At 40.1% G+C, this 22002-nt stretch overlaps 1 protein-coding gene across 1 annotated transcript; it reads right to left on the bottom strand.

Moving 5' to 3' along the window:
- Positions 1–294: 294 nt before the first annotated feature.
- Positions 295–22002, bottom strand: mfsd14a2 (major facilitator superfamily domain containing 14A2). The gene is made up of 12 exons (XM_040017160.1): positions 21747–22002; positions 17837–17932; positions 14045–14107; positions 11202–11329; positions 10953–11067; positions 10648–10866; positions 9083–9196; positions 8120–8191; positions 7170–7282; positions 5362–5459; positions 4185–4342; positions 295–4076 (listed from the first exon to the last, which is right to left on the bottom strand). Exons 1-12 carry the CDS (start codon positions 21831–21833, stop codon positions 3864–3866), a joined length of 1476 nt encoding a protein of 491 aa, XP_039873094.1. The 5' UTR covers positions 21834–22002; the 3' UTR covers positions 295–3863.

The raw sequence follows: 22002 nt of genomic DNA, 5'->3' as shown, positions 1-22002 counted from the left end.
AGAATGTAGAATGTATGTCTAAGTAATGCCTGTGACCAAAAAGGTCAATTTCAGACAGGTTAACGGGAGTACACATCGTGAGATACGGCAGGCAGTGCTGGCTGTACTTCCATCAACTCTAACCACCTGTTGTTCAAACCTACTGTTTAAATCTAGAGCCAATCAGAAGAAAGCTGGGGTAGTTAGGCTGGCTTTATGGAAGAATTAATGAATCTAATAATTCTCCTTTCGAACAATTTTATCCACAAGAGCTTTTCAAAAGAAAACAGTAATTACAAATACTACAAGTAAGGCTTCAAACAGGAAACATTGCTTTATATTATGCAAATACTCATTAAGATTTGAGCATTGACCCAGTAAAACTTCATCATTCACACAGTAATTCAACAAAATGATGGGCAAGTTATTAGCTACTAATTGTAAGACATTAAATTCCCCTACATTACATTGATAACAAAAATAAATTATTCTGGCAACTTTATCACATTCTTTTATTTTGGATTAATATCACATTTTGTTTTTTGTTTTTTTACATCTCCCGCTTTGCATTCACTGTTATTCAGGGAGAAGACTCTAAAGTTTCTGCCAGATGTAACTACCGCCTCCATGTGGATTTAATTACAAATCCACCACCCATAAATAAGCTCAGGTCAATGCACGACTATATACACATTGTAGGTGGAGGAGGCATTAGTGGTACCATTAAGCTTCAAAGGGCAGGTTTACTAAACCAACAGCCAGCAAACTCAGAGCATTACATTACAAAACAGGGGGGGGGGGGCAGTAATATAACAGCAAATAAAGCCCAACAGGAATGCTACCAGTTTATAGTGAGATTCACTGGGATTTAGCAGCCGTTAACTATTGGATCATCGCCTTAAACGAAACGACCAAATGATTATCGCTGCTCAGACTCTCACTCACTGCCACATTAACACGATTTCACCTGTGTTACCCACCCAGAAAACAGAGGCAACCTGAAACGTTTCATTGTACAATAAACCTTTAATAAATAGTTTATCATTAGTTTCCCATATTTACATTAATAACCACCATTTTACTTACTTAGGTTGCCATACTCATTTCTTGGCTAATTTTAGGCACACAAAGAGGGGGGGTTCAGGCCACAAACCACATTGTACTAAAAACAGGAGTGGCTAGCAGGTAATTCTGGAGAAATATATAGTAATTATAATAATAATTGCACCATACAACCAAATTGACCAAGAGGTGGCCATCTCCTTGAGGAATAAATATATACATTTTTCTCTAGGTACAGGTGATCTTTGTACATTTACAGTCGTCTGCTTGGAGGCTGTAGGTGTGCACGTGGGTGGTGGTGGGGGGCTGGTGCAGAATCTTACCAATTTATGCAGGATCTGATTTTCTGTTTTTCAATTACATGATTAAAAAAAAAAAAAAAAAAAAAAAAAAGGAATAATGGCCTCCTGTAACATCCCCTCTTACATGACAAAAACCCCTTGAGGGTATTGAGGGTATGTGTGGTCAACATGTTCAGTTTCATTCGAAACATTCAGAGAAATCTGGGAAAAAATATGAGCTTAACAAACCATGGTGAAATGCTTGTTATTAAATGAAGACAGAGGCTGGAAAAAAGAAATCCAAAACAAACATAACAAAGGGGACAGATGGACATTTGATAATTTCCCATCCAATTTTGACAATTAATCCTAAAAAATGACTGAAGTTTTAAAAAGCTATTTAAAAAAAACAAAAAAAAACAACAAAAAAAAACATTAAAACTTAAATCTTCAGTCAAAGAAATGATGACAAGAGAAAATAAAAAGAACAACAATAACACTCAAATCACACAAGTGTACATTCACACACACACAGTACAAAAGAAAAAAGCAAATCAAGAAGATATGGCACTAAATACGTGTTCATACAGATGCTAAACAGCATGAAACCAGTTGTTAGCTACGAGAGGCATTCACAAATCAAAGTTACAATGTGGAAAGGTGGCGACGTAGTATGTGAACGAAGGGAACGCAGTATTGCTGATCCAAATGACCGAAAAAAGATACAACCACACAAGCACCTCACAGGCATGCCAGGTACAGACAGCGCCACCTGTTGACAGGGGAAAATAAAAAATAAAAACAAAAACGTGGCAGCAGCGGTTCAGACCTGCGGACCAACCCAGAGACATCTGCAGGCATTGACGATAATATAAATTCAGGGCTTACACTTTTAAGTGGATTTTTTTCTTCTTTTCTCTTTTTTCAAACTAATGAAATCTGGGATGACTGCAGATTTCTCAATACTCTCCACATCGACACAACCTCCAGATTTTACTTTGCTTCACTGTTTGAGGATGACATCAACATTTTCAGCCATCTAATCCACTACTGCTATTCGTTTCTGCCTCTTAGGTGGCGCAGGCTGGCATCTGCAGAGCTTCTACATAAGTTGCCAGACACGTCTGTGAGGTGCTTCATGTCAGGCATTTGGAGAAGCGTGGCCTGCCTCTTTGAGTGTACACATGTCAGGTTAAACGTCAGGGACTATATGACACAGTTATGATTCTTATCCACCACTTTACGCCACACTGATTACCCTTTGTATTTACTACTGCAGCAGCATGGCTGATATTCTGCTGAACCTAATGATATCAATTCAAACAGTCAGTGCCGACACCGACATCCTGATAGCAATGCTCCAGCTCCAAATGGTCCAGAGGCTTTTTAAAAATAAAACCGTGTCTCTGTAAGCCTCAACTTGATGGTGATAAACGTCAGGAAACAAAGTAACAGGAAGGGCATGAATACAAAGGAATAAAAAGTGTGTAACGGCTCCGATGGGAGCAATAGCACAAGATTACAGAGCCTTCTCAGACCTCGGTCTTCATACAGGTTACGTAATGTCTCCATATTTATCTTAAGTGACTTCAAGGCAACATTTGTTTCTTGAATAAAAACTTGAAGCACAACTAGCCTTCAGTTTGAACAGAGAAAAATATACAACCCAAACTGTACTACTAATCTAGAGAATGGCAAGTAAACATTGAAAAACCATTTTGAGCTAATAAAGTGGTCTCTTCTAGTCATCTCTCTGTAAGAAATTTGATATTTGAACAAAACCTGGTCCTAACAAAGCTTTTTGTATCTGAACTGGTTGCCAACCCTGACTGCAATTAGGCAGCGCCTCTCCAATACTGGTTTGCAGGCTCCTTTCACAGGTTTAACAGCTGCTGCGCTCCCACAGAAGAACAACTAGAAGAAGAACTATGTTTCCTTCTTGGATGCCTAAACAGAGCTGTAGTCATAAAGACAAGCATCAGAACAGAAGTTAGCTTGTGAAAGGGCGTTCATTACGCTCTTCTCAGACAAACGAAGGTGCCACTTGGCTAACTAAAGAGGAATAATCAAGAGTCACACAGGTATTTAGTAACGTATAAGAGATATATCCCCACTCGCACTTTAAACCAAAGTCACTTCAGTTCTGTTTCGTGCCAGGAGGGGGGACAAGCTGTTGTGTGCTCCACTGTTACAACTTCAGACAAACCAAAGATTGGAGTCCAGCTCAGCCACACACACACACACACACACACACACACGGTCTTCCACTGCAGCCCTGATAATGCTCGACACACTTTCTTCACACAGGGTCTTTAGAAAGTCCTCACAATAACCCAGCTATTAGAAAGAAAAGGGCTGCTAAGGAAAGAGCGCCCAACTTTGTGCTGTGGACAGCAAAACAGACAAACATCTCTTTGCGGCACTCGAGTGTGACGTGTGCCTGAGGTGTGTGTGTGTCCTTGTGATAAATTATGTGTATCTGTCCATGTGTGCAGGGCATTTTGAGGTGGAGCGAGGGAGTCTGCCCCCCCTGAGCTGAGGTTATACGCTGCTGTCCTCCAGCAGCGGCTCCTTGCCCTCTGCCCCGCTGCCTTGCGGGCTGTGGGAGTGACTCTGTGCCCCGTTGCTGTGCTTCTTGTAGGAGCCAGGCCTCATACCGGGACCCGTGTGCTCCGGGATGAACAGCGCCACCAGCAGAGACAGCAGCACTGAGCATGCACCAAAGAGGAAGGGAGGACCTGGGATGATGGCACTCTAAGAAGGAGAAGACAACACTTTGGTCATTATGGAGCACATGAATAAGGAAATTTTGTATACACATCCTTGCAGATGGCTTTAATGTCATCTCTGATTCAAGCTCACCTCGTCAGTGGGGTTGGCCATGTTAGGTTTGGCACCTTTCTCAGAGCCGTCCGTGTCGGTCAGCTCCACGTGGAATAAGTAGAAGATGAAGCCGTAAAGAGCAGGACCCAAACCGTTACAGAGGCCTCGAATTCCAGTGATCATGCCCTGAACAACACCTGAACAAGACGCATATGGAAAAACCTTCAGTAGATCCCCCCACAAAAAATTGGAAAGCGAAACACACAACATTCAATCAATAACATTTAAATGGACACAAGTTTCTGGTTCTGAACGGGTTAGCTAATGCATTAAAACCACTGACAGATGAAGGGAATTATGTTGATCATTTATTACAATGATATGTTCTCTCCTGGCCCTTGAAAAATATCAACCGCCGACCTATATACTGTAGACGAGCCACTATGTGGAGCATAACTACCCCTCTAATAACACAAGTACACAGCTGCTCCCTTATTCACAAGGGGTTGCCACAGAGGGCTGCAAGTTTGATTTGGCCGACTTTCCACACCGGATGCCCTTCCTGATACAACTCCAACAGGATTTGTATCTCCTCCTGGGATTGTACTGGAGGATCAGTACTGGTGATAAACTGGGCCTCCAGCTGCATCTGAGCAGTTTACAGTGTCCAGGACCTCAGGTGAGGAAGAAGATCAGGGTCATGATTGTTTTTTTGTTTTCTCCCCCCCACAACAGTCACAGGGTGAGCTCTACTGTATCGCCATGTGGCAGAACATCCTGTGGAAACAACCCGGACTCTGGTGGGCTGAGGCAGCAGTTTCAGGCCATAATAATACGTTGCTTTGCTCAACACTTGCCTTGATCCCCACACCTTCTCAAAAATGAGAAGCGAGTTGAAAGGTCACCACTTTTGACAGTACACACATTGACTTAAGTGCAAGTGGTCAGAACAGGATTCCCACAGAGATCTAAAACTGGTCTTTTTTCCTGTAACCTTCAATCATATGTGCTCATATTCACATCTACGACCAATAAAGAATCACCAATTAACCTAAAATAGATGTGTTTGCACTGTGGGAGGAAGCTGAGTGCCCACAGAGAACCCACACAGACACGGGGAGAACATGCAGACTTCAGGAAAGGCCACGGTTGGCCGACATTTGGCAACAGGCATGTTTTTGTGCATCTTTGACCTCTGTTCCGATGACACTCTCACCTTGCTGGTCAGGGTCCGCATTACGGGACACAATGGCGCTGATGGCGGGGAACGTAATGCTGGACATGGCAGCAACGGCTCCAGCTGCCCACATCATCCTACAGTCACCAAACACAACACAAAGATTTTACTTGCCTAATACTTCAAGGAATAAATTGTGAAATATGCACTTTTCTGATGACAAAGCTAGTTTTAGATGAAGCTGCACTTCCTGTTTTATTTGAAAATCTAAACTTCAACAGTGTGTCAACGTGCATTTCATCAGAATGTGATTTCTATTCTGATTTTAAAGGCAGATTTTTTACCCTTCTGTGAGCAACATGAGGATTCTCCCCTTAATATATGACACAGCCAGTCTAACCTTTATTTAACCCGATTTAAAGAGTATTGACCAAAGCTCAGAGGAGCAGCAGAGAGACATGCTGAATGTTTTCTTTCAGAATCAATAGATATTATAGTCGCCCGTCTTCTCCTTCAGGCCAAAACAACATGAGAAACTGAAGCTGCTATGACCACACTTGAAGAGAAATGAAACAGAGCGTGATCAATGTGTCGGGGTGGTCGTTTATCGAGTTCTTCATATCAGCAGGTTTAAAGCAAGTAAAGCTTGAAACATTATTTTTCATTCATCTGACTTAAAATAAATCGATTAATTGTTTGACTGAGAGTCAAGTGCAAGTTTGATAGGGTTAAATATCTACACTTTTGTTTTAACGTCTCACAATCAATCATTTATGTGTTCAAAGAGTCACATAAAAAATATTACATCTTATGTTTAAGTTACAATAGTAGCATTAGGTAAGTCTCTGCTTCCCTCTAGTGGTCTCTCAGGGTAGTGAAATAGGAGTGCCAATAGATAACTAGCTGTAGTACAAAGTTGTTGTTTTTTCTAATTTATCTGCAAAAATAAGAAAAGCTTTTAGTGTTAATGGAGAAACAGTCCTGATATGCAGATGCTGGTTTTAACGATAGTAAATGTAATTGTGCTGATTGATGAGTAAATAAGTGTTTCTGATGATTTCTTATTATTTTAAAGTTAAATAAAGACAGATAAATGTTTTAAGTTTTCTCAGACATTTAATACTTACTTGTTTTTTTTAATTTTTAATCCTGAAGGATTAGAATCCACTGTCACAAAAAGGGCAGGAAATGATTTTGTCAAGATAAACTTCCTTCCCCAATTCTTTGAAATCATAGGCACAACAGTTATTGTATTTCATTTTGTGTTGAAGGGGTACGCCAGGTATTTGCATGTTTTCAGATTGTGGCTGTTTTATAGTCCAACTGTCTGTGTTAGGACACCTGCCAAAAAAGACCACGCCCAACTGAGGCAACCGTGTTTACGAGTTATAAAGAAATTCAACCCACATGGATTCATTACAAAGGGGCTATAAGTATGCTTTTAACACTATGAAGTTGGACATTTTAGCACTGGAGTCTACGGGAACCAACTGGCGTTTGTAGCTAGCATTAGGTGGCCACTAGAGGAGCCGCAGTGCTTTTGCACTCAGGCGTTGGCTTCATTTCTTTAACTCTCCTCCGTCGCATTTGTAGCCCTGCTGTTCTGCACACATCAGCATTACAGCGGCTGGATGGTGTTACAACATTTAACCGCAGTCACCAGAGAAACCATGCTACACTCAACCCGGGCTCCATGAACACACACATTACACATGGAGGAAGTGAAAACAGAAATATGAAATACAACTACACGTTCCAATTTTCAACCAGTAGGATCTTGGTGACCTCAAGTTCTGCTGATGCGAATAAATGAAGAAATGTGAGTGTTTGCATTAGGAAATACTAACCAGGGCTGAGATCCAAAGCCATACCAGGCCAGCTGGAGGATCTGAAAGCCGAGGCCAAGCAGGATTGTGTTCTTATTTCCTATAGAGCGCATCAGGATCCCCAACACAACCGTCTAAGGGAACACAAAACATAAAGACCCAAATTATACCAGGCACTGATCAACAACAATCAAAACCCACATTAAACTTAAACAGCTTCTCATCCAAGTCCTGAAACGCAGCTGAAATAATTATGCATGAATTCAAATGACAGAGAAATTTTGTTTTCGTCTTCTTTTACATAACACTCCCCCATGTTTTTCTTGACGGCACGGCTTTAAAAGTAATGTAGGGAGCAAATTGTACAGACAATGTGGGTCCACAGAGTCACCATGTCAACCAACAAACTAAAAAAAAAAAAAAAAAAGTGTCAGAGACCCCAAAAATGATGTTTTAACAACTCTAACCAAATGGCTTTTAATGCCTAACCCATCTATGATTTCAACTTGGGTCTCAGGAGTAAAATCATCATTGCCACAACAAATGCCTCCAACCCCCAAATGAGGTATTTTTTTGTGTGGAAAAGAATAATTTGGTGGACATCGACAGCAAAATGAGACCGCAGACGGATTGTGTTCAGGAACATAAAAATAATGCTGGAAAACTTGTGTTCGGGAACACAAATCAACAAAATAGAGACTATAAGAGATAGTAAGAATAGTAAGACAGCGCTGCATTAAAATAAAAGCATAAATGAGAGAAAAAGAAATCCGATCAAAATAGACCAATCAAAGTGGGGCAACATGATCCAAAAGCCAGTCTATAAAGTTTACAAAGACAGCATTTTGACTGAGAAAATAAATCAGCCAGTAAAAAAACAAAACAAAAACAAAAAACAAAAAACCGTCATGCTTAATGGAAGTAAAGTAGAATGATTGATATCAGATGTAAATGTAAATAAACAGGAGTACCTGAGCTAATATTGAGAGGATTCCCAAAACAGCGATGAAGGCAGCCACTGTCTCTGACGAGAAGCCTATGACCTGAGGGTGAGAGAGAGCGTTGAGCTATCGCAGGTTAGGACATGAACAATAGAGCACAGATCTTACCATAAAACCTTCAATTGTGTGCACATTGGAAGAACAGGGTTTGGTTGGAGTCTTCAGTAACACAGGCTGTCTACTACTTTTTCCTCAGAGAAAATGCGTTCTTTACATTCCTGGTGTATTTATGCTAAGTACACCAGGAGTGCTCCCTTTTATTTCCATCAATGCAGACAGCAAAGAGGGGACAAGGGGTGTGGTAGCCCTGGTGCCCCAAAACGACAGCGTCGCTTCTTCCCCCCACAAAATGAGCCTGCGTGTGAAGGACCTGCCTAACTGGTTCACCTGACACCGTTTACACAAACTAAACAAACCCCCACTCGAAACTTTCAGTTAAACAGAAACAATCCCACAGCTGCTCCCGTATGCTCCTGCAGCATAATGAATGAAGCCGTCCACTTATTTCTGCTAGGGTGTAAAGCAATGATTTTCCTGTGATAGCATTTTGTGGAGAAACCTAATGAATCTGCTCTAGTTTTAAAGAAACGTGCGGCTCAGCAAACCTGTTCGGCCAGTCTTGGAGCAGTGGAAGTGGAAGTGTGTGGTCAGCAGGTTTCTCATGTCCCTGAGCTTTTCAGCCTTTAATTACCCAAAATGTAAAATAATAAATTTTATTGTCCTCAATAAAAAAAAAACAAACAAAACACCCCCCCCCCAGTATACTATATTTTACACTTTTATAGCATCTCCTTTATGCTCCAGTAATGCCATTTTTATTTAGCAGCTCAGTCCCACCAAGTGGTTGTGATGTGTCTAAATTTTGCTTTGGTGTATATTTCAGGCATTTGTGGTCTTTCTGGAAATGTGTGAGGAAGAAAGTTTGGCATTCACCTGTTTGAGATAGAGGAAGAAGCTGGAGTACTGGCCGGCCTCAGGGAGGTAGGAGAGGAACACTGTGATACAGATGAGGAGCACCGTAGAGTCCTGGCCCACTTTACGCAGAGACTGACCAAGAGAGCAACAAGAAGAGTTAACATGAGCAAGAATTCAAAACAGGAGTGGTTTCTGACATGCTCGCTTAATCAAATATACTTATTTATTAAGCCATAAGCTGCAAAGGCTGTGAGGGCGATAAGGGTGAAGTGTTCAAATTAAAGCTTTACTTTCACATGTGCTACATATATACGCTAACATAACTTTATCTTAATCTGCAAACCATCAGCAACAATGATAACGACTCTGTAATAAAAGGACTTTTTGAAGACGCTGTGTGAAAATGAGAGAAGTCCATAATCTGCACATTTAAACAGATTGTTCTGTTAAACAGAGGAAATGTATTCCTTCTGTTCTTAATGGACATCGAAATATTTCATCTGAACATGTTTTCACTGGAAAACTCAAGAGATGGGAGGAAAAACTCCACAGCGCAGTGCCTTAGAGCAAAAACAAAGTTTGCATTCAGTTTGACACTTTGCAAGTTTTTGCTGGTGGGAATGAGGTTCTAGGAATAATTGGACAGATTTGCATTAAAATGCTAACAGACATTGGCGGTCCTAGCCTGTTTGGCGCCCTGGGCGAACACTCCCTCTGGCGCGGTTATTGGACTGTACTGACTAAAGTCAGAGTGTCTTTTTAGCATTATGAAAAAGCTCAAAATTGGACATCCACATTGTATTTTCACAAATACATATTGAACTGAGAAAAGTAAAACTGGGAGACATCACCTAGATGTTCAAGAAAATATCACAAGCTAATCGAGATCCAGATAATCCTCTTGGATCCAGGGATGCAGCTCATGCATGTTGTCAATGCTGGAATTATCAGCCTTGGTATGAAACCTCAGACTGCTCTTGTTTAGTACAAATTCCTCCCAGTGTTATGTGTTCACAGCAGCTCAGCAAAGTACTTGCAGAGTAAATTTGCTACTGAAAAGATTAAGTTTGGAATACAAGGAATACATATCGCCACACAACAGTGGATTTAAGCTTTCATAACTACACTGTGAAGTTATGCTTTAAATAGTTTAACAACTTCAGGTAAATCATTTGTTTTCTTGTCAGCAGCACCAAGATCTGAGAAGTGCGCAACCAGCAGCTAAATGATTAAATGCATAATTTGGATTTTTAAAAATTATTATTAATGACTCATTAAAAAAAAAAAAAAAAAATTGTACTTTTTGTGTTGTGCTTTGAACGTAAAGGGTAGTTACTTTTCTCATTATTTCTCACTTATTTCAATTAATTTATCACTGGTTGTGAATCACGGTGTTAAGTGTTCTTTCAGTTTAAGGCTCTTAGCTAAAATTAGAAACATTCAATTATGCGTGAAGTAAGTGTTCACACAATGTTTTGTGTTTTTCTTTAAGCCAGAGACTAACAGATAATAAATCACACTGCTGTTGTGTTGGCCCAGCCTGTACACTGAAATTTATCAGTAAAGATTACTGTGTTACTCACAGCGAAGGGGTCTGCCTGTTCCCAGGAGATGGGCGCTCCCCATGATGCTGGCCTCATCTTCTCCGGCAGCGACTCTGGTACAGCCATCAGGATGAAGCAGATGTCGAGCAGAGCGATGACTGTGGCCAGGATCACAACTAAGGTGTCACTGTAAGCCTCAGACAGGTAGGCTCCAATGGCTGGGCTGGTAACCAGGCTTGCTGCAAAGGTAGCTGATACCTGAAGGAAAGAGGGAAAGAGGGATGAAATAATTGACAGATTCTTAACCGACACCTTTGAAAAGCTTTTGAAATGTGCCTCCTTACCAAACCATAAGCAGTGCTCCTCTCATGCTCTTGTGTGATGTCTGCCACATAGGCAAAGATCACAGAGAAGGTGACGGCAAAGACACCGGACATCGAGATGACTGCAAAGTACCACCTGAATAAAAGACAAAAGCTTCACCTGTGAGCATACACAACGGCTAAAACTACAGATTGTTTTGGTTAATGTTGATCAGTGACATGCTGGCGTTTCAAAGCTTCAGCACTGAGCCGTCAGTATACTGCACTCACCATGGACTGATCTTCATCAGCGGAATGGGCGCGCAAGTGAAGAAGACTGTTAGCAGCAGGAAGGACTTGCGTCCCCATACGTCTGACAACGCTCCAATTAGTGGAGCACTCAGAAATGATAACAGGCCCTGAAAAGATAGAGGGGAACAGAGGAATAAGATACTGCTGGATGTGTCAGTAATGTTACTAATGGGTAACCTTCACTTTCAAGAACATGCACACACTGTAAACAAGAACTCAGAGTTTCAAAACTGTAAAATAAGTCTCGATGACTGAAAAAACTTTTTCCATATTTGGCAGCAAATATTCAAAATATGCTGTACTGGATGAGAAATTTTACTACAGAGACTCCAGCTTGGCTCCAAATTGAGTCATCCAATTGTGTCAAAACGTGCCTATCAGCTTTGTTGAGTTGAAGCAGTGAAGCAGCTCCTGAAGCACTTTAATGTTCCCCAGCAACATTTTTTCCGCTATTTACAAATTCGCCACTTTGTAAAGAGTCTATTTTTCTTCATTTCCGGAATTACTTGAAGACTTCTTTGGATTATTATTAACATAAACAGTCATAAGAGAGGGGCGATTAAAGAAATCGATGCTATATTGTTAGGTCTTCAATCTCCTTCTTTCTCCATCCTTAAAGCACAGTGGGAGAAAGACCTTGGGATGAATATAACAGATGAACTCTGGCAATCTTTTCTCCATACGGTACAATCTTCTTTGATATGTGCCAGGCATGGGCTCCTCCAATTCAAGGTCCTACACTGATTACATACCTCCAAGGAAAAGTTAGCCAAGTTCTATCCAGGAGCTGACCCTCTGTGTAACAGATGTAAAGCAGAAACAGGTTCACTCCTTCATACCTTTTGGACATGCCCCAATCTTCATAACTATTGGGTGTCTATATTTAACACCTTTTCAGAGATATATAACGTTAAATATGATCCTTCTGTTCTAACGGCTATCTTTGGGGTGATACCTCAAAACATCACTCTGCCAAAATACTATTTGAATTCTATTGCCTTTGCTTCACTCATTGCAAGGCGCGTTATACTTTTAAGACGGAAGCAGGAAGCTCCTCCCACACATGAACAGTGGCTTGCAGAGCTCATGAGGTTTTTGCACTTGGAAAAGATGAGATGTACACTGGCAGGTTCAACCACCAAATTTCTTAAGGCATGGCAGCCATTTCTAATGTACATGGAAACATTTAAAATGACCACCTTATCATGACCGGATACCATATCTCTATATCACTATCATATTTAACTGTACACTGAATGTCCCTTATACATTTTATTTTTGTGTTTGTTGTTGTTTGTTTTTAGTTTTGTAAGGATTTCTTTGGTTTGTTTTCCTTCTCTTTCTGTTATCTCTTGGGGTATTGTAAATACTGAACAGCAAAGTACTGTATGTTCAAAGTTTTGCTATTAACATGCTGCTGTGACTGAAAATAAAATTATATAAAACTTTTTCCAGCTGTCTGTGAGTCATCCTCAGTCCCTACTTACTCCTAATGGAAACTTTAAACCAGAGCAAACAAAATAATAACAGAGCGCTTATAGCTAGCTGGCTGGCATGCTAAATCTAGAATAAATAAAGACTTACAGGCCAACACACGCTGAGAACCGAGACCATCTTTAAAATGCTGTGACCTGTCATAGAGGAACCTTGCTTAGGATTGAATTTAACAAGCTTTGCAGTTTTGCAAGGAAAAATTATTGGGCCACAATTCTTAAATCCTAGTAACCAAAAACTTGAAATGATTACAAGCATGTCCTTAACCAATCTGTAGATTATCTTACGCCACATCACCTTTGAAGGAGCTTCATTTATTCTTAGTCCAGCTTGGGAACCTGCTACAGTTACTGGACAGCTTGCAGTCATATTTCAACATGGAAATACACTGATGGCAAACATGATGATGGACACTGATTGGGTTTTTATGGGAACTGGCCACTTGGTGCAGTAACAATAATGGAAAGATTTTAATGGGGTCATTTAAGAACCCTGTTTGTTTTTCCTCTTTTGGTACTTTTAAATTGGCTTTGGTTTTTATTTCCATTCATATATCACTTTGTTTCGCACGGCTGCTGCAGAAGCCTTGAGATATATTGACAGTGATGAAATTAAAGTGAGATTATAGCCTGCTTTAAAAAAAAATAAATAAAAAAAAGAACCCTAATTGATTACACTCAATTTAATTTTGTGAGATATAATGTGAAGGACAGATGACCCTTGTAATGGTTGTAAAATCATTGTGAACTACAAGGTCTTTGTAAAATGGTTACTGCACAAATCTCACTAAACTTGCGTAATGTACACATGAGCAAAAACAAAAATTCTTCACCTTTGGCTAAGCAATGACATATGAAGGGGAAACTTATCAGCAAACACACACAAAAACCAAAGCACGCTTAAAGATTGAGGATACTCTTTATCTGATTAGTGGCATTAACTGTGCGATTGTTATCATTCCTCAAGTGCCTTCTATATTTGCAGATTTAGAAATCCAATAAATCCACTAGTACTTTTTCTTTCAATAACAAGAAACATAACCAGATATCTATAACATTTGTTATATGTAGTTATTTATGAGTCCTATGCAACTTCAACACTGATAAGATGGTTAAAGGGTGTTTCTCCCATTTCCTTATTTATTTATTTCAAAACAAAAAACTCTGGTGCAATAATTCTGATGTAACACAGTCATAGACGTCTGATCATTTTCCAACAGCTTTGAACATCACACAACCAATCAGAAGGAAGGACAAGAACCAGCTGTCTTATAGTGAGACACATGAATCGGACCAGTTATTGTATTGTCTTGTTGTGCTGTCTCTTACCTTCACACCATGAATGAGCCCATTCATCAGGAATGTGTGCTGGGGGAATGTCTGGTGTAATACCTGCAGAGCAAACACACATAAAAGTAAATTAAACCACTTTATTAACACTGAATTAAGCCTGCAGAATTATGGCAAGAAACATGATCACAATTATTTAGGGGGAACACTGCAAATTTTATTATTTAATAAGATTACTCATTAACACACAGATGGATATTTAAAAACAAAACCCCAACAACCAACCAAGGCACAGATTTAAAACAAACAAAAAAACAAAACGTATTTTTCCATGATACCACAAACCGTTGTCTCCCTGCTACACTGGTTACAGCAGATGTAGTTTTACAAATTGCTGTCACATATAATTCTGTAACATTAATTTTTCTGCTTGCCATTTCATTCAATAAAAAGTTTTGATGCAGATCTTCAAGAAGGGCCATTTGAAATATTTTATTTATTTTTACTATGAATGCTGTAAATGTCCATTTAGAAAAGGGATCATTTTGAAAGGTCCTAATTTCATGTTTTGTTATTGTGCTGGAAAAAAATCATACACAAAAGGTCAAGAGCTGCTGATAGGGGGAGGAAAACCAAACAAAAACCCAGCCACCGCAAGAAAGTCTGCACTACAACGTCCTTTCCTGTCAACAGTGCAATCTTGTTTGAAAGGTTAACCCGGGCAGAATGAAAGAACCATCTGGGCAGTCGCCCTTGGAAAATGCTTGGATAAGGGCACACTTGGTTGATTGGATGAACAATGTAGCTGCTTTGCATGTTTAAAACAAACAGAAAAAAGATCCCAGAGACTTCACTGTCACTGAAAAAGGTTAAAACTTGCACAAAAAAGGAGGGGAAAAAAAGACTAAAGAGTTTGGCACCTGGCTTTTCCCACTCCTTTTTTATTTTTTAATGGCTTATTACAACATGATTCAATGCTCACGTTGAATCACACAATAGACAAACTTGTCTACCCATCAACCTGTGAGCACTAAACACAATCGAACTGCAAATGCGCAAAGATCATAAAGGCTCCAGACAACATGCTCCCGGTGGTCCCTAGTAAATCTGAGTTTTCCTTTCCACAACAACTGACCCGAACATGTTGGAGTGCCCACATTTTATTCGGGAAGGAAACACGATGAAGTTGCTTTTGTTCTGCTTATGTTGGGAAGATAAACTCACAGGCTCATTTGTTTGAGCAGTCAAATGACCTGCAAAGTTTACTAAACTAATAAAGCTTCCAGGGTTGCTCAGCGCTATGCTGACTACAGTTTTGTGTTTTTCTTTAGTTTTTGTTTCAAATTTATTTCAAATGTGTGTTTTAAGTTTCACTTTTAGTAACCACGATGGGTTAGACTCCTTCAGTTTAGTTTTTATTGGTTAGAAATGTTTAGTTTCACTTTTAGTAACCACGATGGGTTAGACTCCTTCAGTTTAGTTTTTATTGGTCCGAAATGTTTAGTTTCACATCAGTTTTTGTTGGTTTCACAATCACTGTTTGTTATAATAACAGTATACTACAAACCAAATGGCCGAACGTCATAAAACACTGCCATCTCAATAAATTCAAAGGCATCTCAGGTTGAAGGTGCTGATATATTAAAAAGAATTTGTCAGTTGAATCTAAACTAAACTTTTAATTTATTTTGGTTAACCTAAACACAATATTTTCTTAGTTTTTACCTTTTTTAAAGTCTAGTGTTCATTTATATTCCAGCTAACTAAAACGACATCAACTACTTGTTTGGTTTAATTTTAGTTAACTATAAATAACCTTTGTCCTCGGTGTTATCATCTCCAGAGTGGAGTGGTTAGAGACTGATCAACAAAATGATTATTTCTGTTTTATAGCATATTTGTTTCACTCTGCTCTGTTAAGAGTAAATGTTTACCAATTTGCTAAAAATCAAGAATCTGCAAATAAAGCTGAAAAAAAGTGGGAACTGTCAGTCTCCGTCTCACTCTTGAGATTAAGAAATTCTTTTGTAGGGACTTAAAGGGCTTAACAAAATTAGTAGACTCCACCCAGTGTAATGGTCGAATATAATAATTCTTGTTATCCATGAATTTTTTAAACAACAACAACAACAAAAAGAGAAATGGCAAATTACAGTCATTGACTTGCATTCCTGAAATCTGTTTGATTAATTTCTAAATTCTCAGAGAAATCTGGTTTTCTAGCTCAAATCTGAGTGTAAAGACACGACTTCAGTTCAGTTAATTTAGTCATTTTCAGTTTTAAACAAGTTTCTGACTTATTTCTCTCTGGCATTTAATTTACGACAGGTGATCTAACAAATTTGTTAAGGACTGTACCTAGCGTGTCTTTTGATGGCAGGAAAAATCCACTATTTTTTTTCTGCAAGTCCGAGAGTAACCCTGTTAAATAAACATGATCTCAGTATTAACCAAATTAAATGCAATTCTGATTTTTGCCATAGTCAAGCAGCTCATTATTAGTGGGTGCAGAACAGAAACAGGCGTTCAGATAGATGAAGTTCACAGGTTTAAAGTCCACGGCAGATATGGTTCATTGACACTGGCGCAGGAACAAGCAGTTTAGGACACGATGAGCACAACTGGGACAACAACAGGATCTGATTATTGTTTGGGGGGTACTGAGGGAAAGCTGATGGCAAAGCTAAGAATCCCCTGTTTTCCTCTGGGAGTCAGTTACCCAACACACACACTCTGAATGCTCTGTGAAGACTGTTGCTGCTGGATACTAATGAAGCAGTGCACTCACTGGGAGCAGTGAAGCAGTGGCTCTCATCTTCAGGCGTCCTCTGATTAGTCTAAAATGCAAATCCTGCCTCTGTCCAGGGATTGTGAAGGCAACAGCCCTCCCAATCCACCCCACCCATCCAACCAGTAATTAATGCTAAACAGTTACACATACAACAAGCTCCTCAAACAGGAGACTGCTGTGAAGCACGTGTTGCGTAAGCCTGTCTGCTTTACATCATGTGGCTCACAGATGTTTACCCATTATTTGTTTGAGACACCAGTTTCTCCTCACAGACATTTACACGAGAAGGAAAAGGAATGTGCACAAAAAAAAAAAACCCAAGGAGAAACTAGAAAGGAAAGAATTCAGTAAATGCCGAGTTTGGCTGAAATGTGAAAAGGCAGGGTGAGAAGAATGAAAACTATTAACATACAATCCCCCGTTGGCGTGGTGTTGTTGCAGTCCTATGTTTCACCAGGAGTCTACAGGCTTGATGAACACACAATCCCTGCTGGTATAAACTAAAGTACTTCATTGGGCTCAGTCATCTTAGCCCTTTATTTATTTAAAAAGATATGAAATTGTGCAAAATACTTCTTGATTGAGACATTTTAGAGAGAAGTTCCTCTAAATGACGCTGTTCAAACTGCGAGTCAAATACTTGGAACCACCCCACCCCACGCTGCTGTGTGGTGCAGCGAGGTGATTGTATGGTGTGGTTTTCCGGGCTGACGGCACCAACCAGCGACCCCCTGATAAGCCTTTTAGACAAAGAACTAGTGCTCAGACAATACAACACTTTGGTGGCCTTTTCATATTTTTCAGTTCATTAGCTGCTGGCAAAACATCTGCCAATGCACATTCACAAAAACCAAAACCACGCCACCCAGGGTCTTGCTCAATCGATTGGAGATTCAATTATTCATAGACACCAATGGTCTGAGAAATGCCACTCGCTGGCTGGGGTTTTAAAGGAGGAAAGGTGGGTGTGTTAGACTATAAACAGTTATGTCAGTATACATAACAGAGTGTGTATGTGCATGCGTACACTCTAGGCTTACCGTGAGCATCGGGGCAGTGAGTAGACCCCATGCAAAAAACTCCAGGAAGATGACCACCACGGCATGGTAAACACTGGGCTCCCCAATTCCCTGAGGCTGAATGGAGACAAACACAGACATACAGGTAGAAAGGCGGTTAGATGACAAGCAACAGAGACCGTAACATGCATTTAAGTGCCTGTTTGTGGGAAGACATTAACAAATCAAACCTAGAGCTGGAATCTGCTAAATGATACAGACTCCACATCGCCTGATTCTGTGGAACAACCCACAGATGGGTACAAGAGTGAAATTCACTTCATACCCTGTATTTGAATAAGTGTCCAAATTACGGGATTTTTTCTTTTTGACTTGACAGATACACTGCTAAATAATCGTATTTCATATGCTTTTTCTGCATAAAACGACTACATTTACTCAACTAGACAATGATTAGGAGATTAACATGCACATAAATTATGTGAAAACTAGGGATGGGTATCGTTTAGGTTTTATCCAATACCGGTGCCAAATAGGTACTTTTGAAACGGTGCCGGTGCTTAAACGGTGCTCGAACCGGTGCTTAAAGAATGGAGAACACAAAATTGGTCCAAAAACCTCTCATGTTCAGCTGGTTTTTGTAAAAAGATAACAATGTGTGCCTTTTCTGCAGCTATGGGGCATATATGGTATCACTCTTGGCTGGAAGCAGTGCTTAAACAATGGAAAAAACACAAACTTTGTCCAAAAACCTCTCATGTTTAACTGTTTCCCACTTTTTCTTTGGTCATTTTAGCCTTTTTGGCCAGGGTGAAGGGAGTATCTGCCATCAAACAAGAAGACAGCCGCATGTAGCTATGATGATGTTTGCTAGTTCACCTTACCTGCATTAATGTAATAACGTGTTTAGCCTACTCAACGTAAATTACACACGAACATTAAGCTACTCACGCAGAGAAGAACGGCTGCTGCTGCATCATCATCCTCATCATTTCTGCTACACTGGCAGGGCTAGGGGCCAGGACTCTATTCTTCGGGTTTTTGGGGGATGTTGCTCCGGGTCCGATAACTGGCAACCCACCCGACGTGCACGGTGTGAGGTCTCGCAGCAAGCTATCAAATACGGCGCATTTCTCGGCTTTTAAAAAAACGCTATGCGTCGCCAGCTGTTTAATCGGATTCTTGGTGTTACCTCCTTTGACAGTATCACAGTATCAGCTTAAAGCACTTGTTGCAGGCTGCTGAGTTTGCATATTTTGCTGTGAAGTACAGCCAGACTTTTGACCGCTTCGCCTTGGACATTTTTAATCTGTAGCTCTGCTCTAACAGAACGTACGTACCTGGCCCCGCCTACTATCCTCGGAAACGTAAAATGATTGGCTAGAAGTGTATCACAGCTCAGGAAAAAAAAGCACCGAAATAAAGCACCGAAATGTGCGCTGCTTTTCGGTCTGGTTACTACCGTTTATGTCAGAACCGGTACCCATCCCTAGTGAAAACTATAAATAAAATAGACTAAAGGACACTTACTGAGTAAGAAATGTTTCTTTTGTATTTTAGCCTGCAGATAAGTAAATGACCTTACAGATAACCTCAGATTGCTTCTACTTAAACTAGCATTTGTTTTCACTAGCAATAGCCAAGTTATGAGCAATATTTTGTTACCAACACACTTCTCTGAACGCACTTTACAACAGGAAGTTGCAGTAAATGATGCAGCGTTCAAATCTAAATTGCACAAGCTGACATGAGCAAAAGAAGCACAGTGGTTACATTAATGCATTACATACTTACAACATTAAGACACATCTATACTGCTTTGCCCTCATTATGAATTGCACTAAGTCCAAAACAATGACCAGAAGGTAAATCAAGAGGATTCGTTTTTACCAAGAGATGCGAGGTTTGTCTGGAGCCTACTAAATGGGTTTTGACATTCTCGCAAAGTAAAAATCTCCAGAATCGTTTTCTTTGAAGTGGAGTTTCATTTCCTGAAGCTTAAAATTGATTTTTCATTATCAAACAGACAGAAATAACAAGAAATGAACAATTAAGGCAACTCTTAGCAATATTCAAACCAATCATGTTAACCACCCAAAATTCCATTGTAAACCAGGGGAAAACCCAAGTTTACTCAATCATAATTTACTAAATTCATAAAAATTTAAATTATACAGTTTGATTTAACAGATGACATAGTACAACAGTTAGTATTTTAGCTTACTGGGTCACTCTTAAAATAAAGGCCTAGATCTGTAATGAGTAACACGCAAATAGAAATCCCCTTTGCCTTTTATAAAAACCACACCGTGGGGAGGAAGTCACTATATTCCAGCTCAATTTAATCTTTGCAAAGGTGAAGATGTCGCATGATGCCGTGTACGTGGACACTGAGAACAAATTATGGCAGGAAATGACTTTGTGTGATAATTGTAGAAACTATAAAATACGCCAGCCTAAACCGAAAGACTCTTGTGCGGTTTGTAATTTCCCAGCATACCACACTAGCCTGCAGGCCTGACAGGGGCGTAAATCAAATAAGCTCCCACCCTATTTGCTCCATCACAACTGTATCCCTGGGATGCCTGCTTCTCTGAGAAAATGAAGAACAACATCTAACTGTGTCACTGAATGGATGCAGCAACTTCTCCATTTAAATGACACCCTGCCTCGCATTCAGAGCTTAATGCACTGCCATTGACTAGGGAGTCTAATGCTATCATTCACTCCTGCTCAATGTTCATAAATGAAATCTTAATAGCTGAGTGGTCAGAACCAGTCACAGCCACAGTAAAGACTGATTACAAACATGGAGCCTGAGTGGAAAAGAGCCCCATCAAGTAAGGTGATCATCTGAAGTGGTTCTCCTCATTATGATCACAATTGTTAGTCTTCATATGGATTTTCAGTATGTTTGGCATTACTGTCCCACTGATTACGTAACCGGTACAGATGCCTCACTGAGTTTATAACAGCTCCACCATACTCACACTGCCAGCAGCCTAATTTAGGAGAATCACCACCATCTACAGTCAACAGTCAAAACAAATTTAAATGAATCCCCTATATAATCCGTTGTATGGGAGTTGCCCTTTAGTCAAGGCAACTTTATACAAATATCCAAAATAAAAAAATGTCACAACATTACAGCTTTACAGGTGTCAATAAACCAGAGACAGGAGAAAAATATGGCAATAGGGCCTGACTCACCAAACTCTGGACAGCTAACGTACACTTATCCTACCTTACATCAGATCGGGATTGGCTCTAAATCCGGAAGCTAATACCAATGTTTTTAGTTGTCCGATGTTGTGTTCTGCTTGTTTTTAACCAACATGACAAACCCCATGTTTAAATATGCTGCCCTCACCTACTTATAAGATTAACCAAGTAACTGCACATTAGCTTTGTACCGCATACAGCACCTTAAAACTACCCAGATGTAACTATTCAGCTAGTAAGGGCAAATAAAAAATAAGCCCAATTAAACACATATGCTTGTAAGCTAACGTTGAGCTAGTCCCAGCTGGTACTTTTAGTGCCACATAATTTAAAGAAACGTGAGTTCCTATTAGCATTAATGTAGAGTGAAAAAGCTAAAAGTAAAGGTAACTGAATGTCTGCTTTATCAATAAAAGAAACGGAGCTAACAACGGTATCAACGACCTACCGTTACCTGAGCTGACGTGTTAACAAGCAGCTAACGCAGGCCGCTAATACTGGAAATGCTAGCCCACAGCTAGCAGTGTTAGCCCTCCCAACACCCAGCCTCCGTTAACGGTCAACGTTGCCCGCTACCACCGACAGCCGCAACAAAAGCTGCATTACCTCGCGTATTTTCACGAAATAAACACTCCAGCACAGGCGGCCGAGAGCCCGTTTAACTCAATGGCAGGCTAACTTACGGGAGATAAATAAATATTTAACTCACCCTTCCTCCATCTTTTATTATAATTTTCTTTGCAAGAAGAATGCTGCGGTTCAGCCGCTTCTTCTTCTTCTTCTCCCCCGTCATCATTAACTTATGTCCATTCTTGGGGTCAGAGGGTCATCGTTGCGCCAATCAAAACCAAAAAAACCCACTAATTTCGCCTCCTGGGCTCATCGCACTTCGGGCAAATCGGCTCCAGGAGGCAGCTAGCAGCGAGCTAACTATTTTGTGATCTCTCCTCCCCACCTCACCTCAG

The sequence above is a fragment of the Simochromis diagramma genome, unplaced genomic scaffold (assembly GCF_900408965.1).
Source record: "Simochromis diagramma unplaced genomic scaffold, fSimDia1.1 OVJJ01000205.1, whole genome shotgun sequence".
NCBI classification, from domain to species: Eukaryota; Metazoa; Chordata; class Actinopteri; order Cichliformes; family Cichlidae; genus Simochromis; species Simochromis diagramma.
This window is presented reverse-complemented; position numbering and strand designations above follow the sequence as displayed.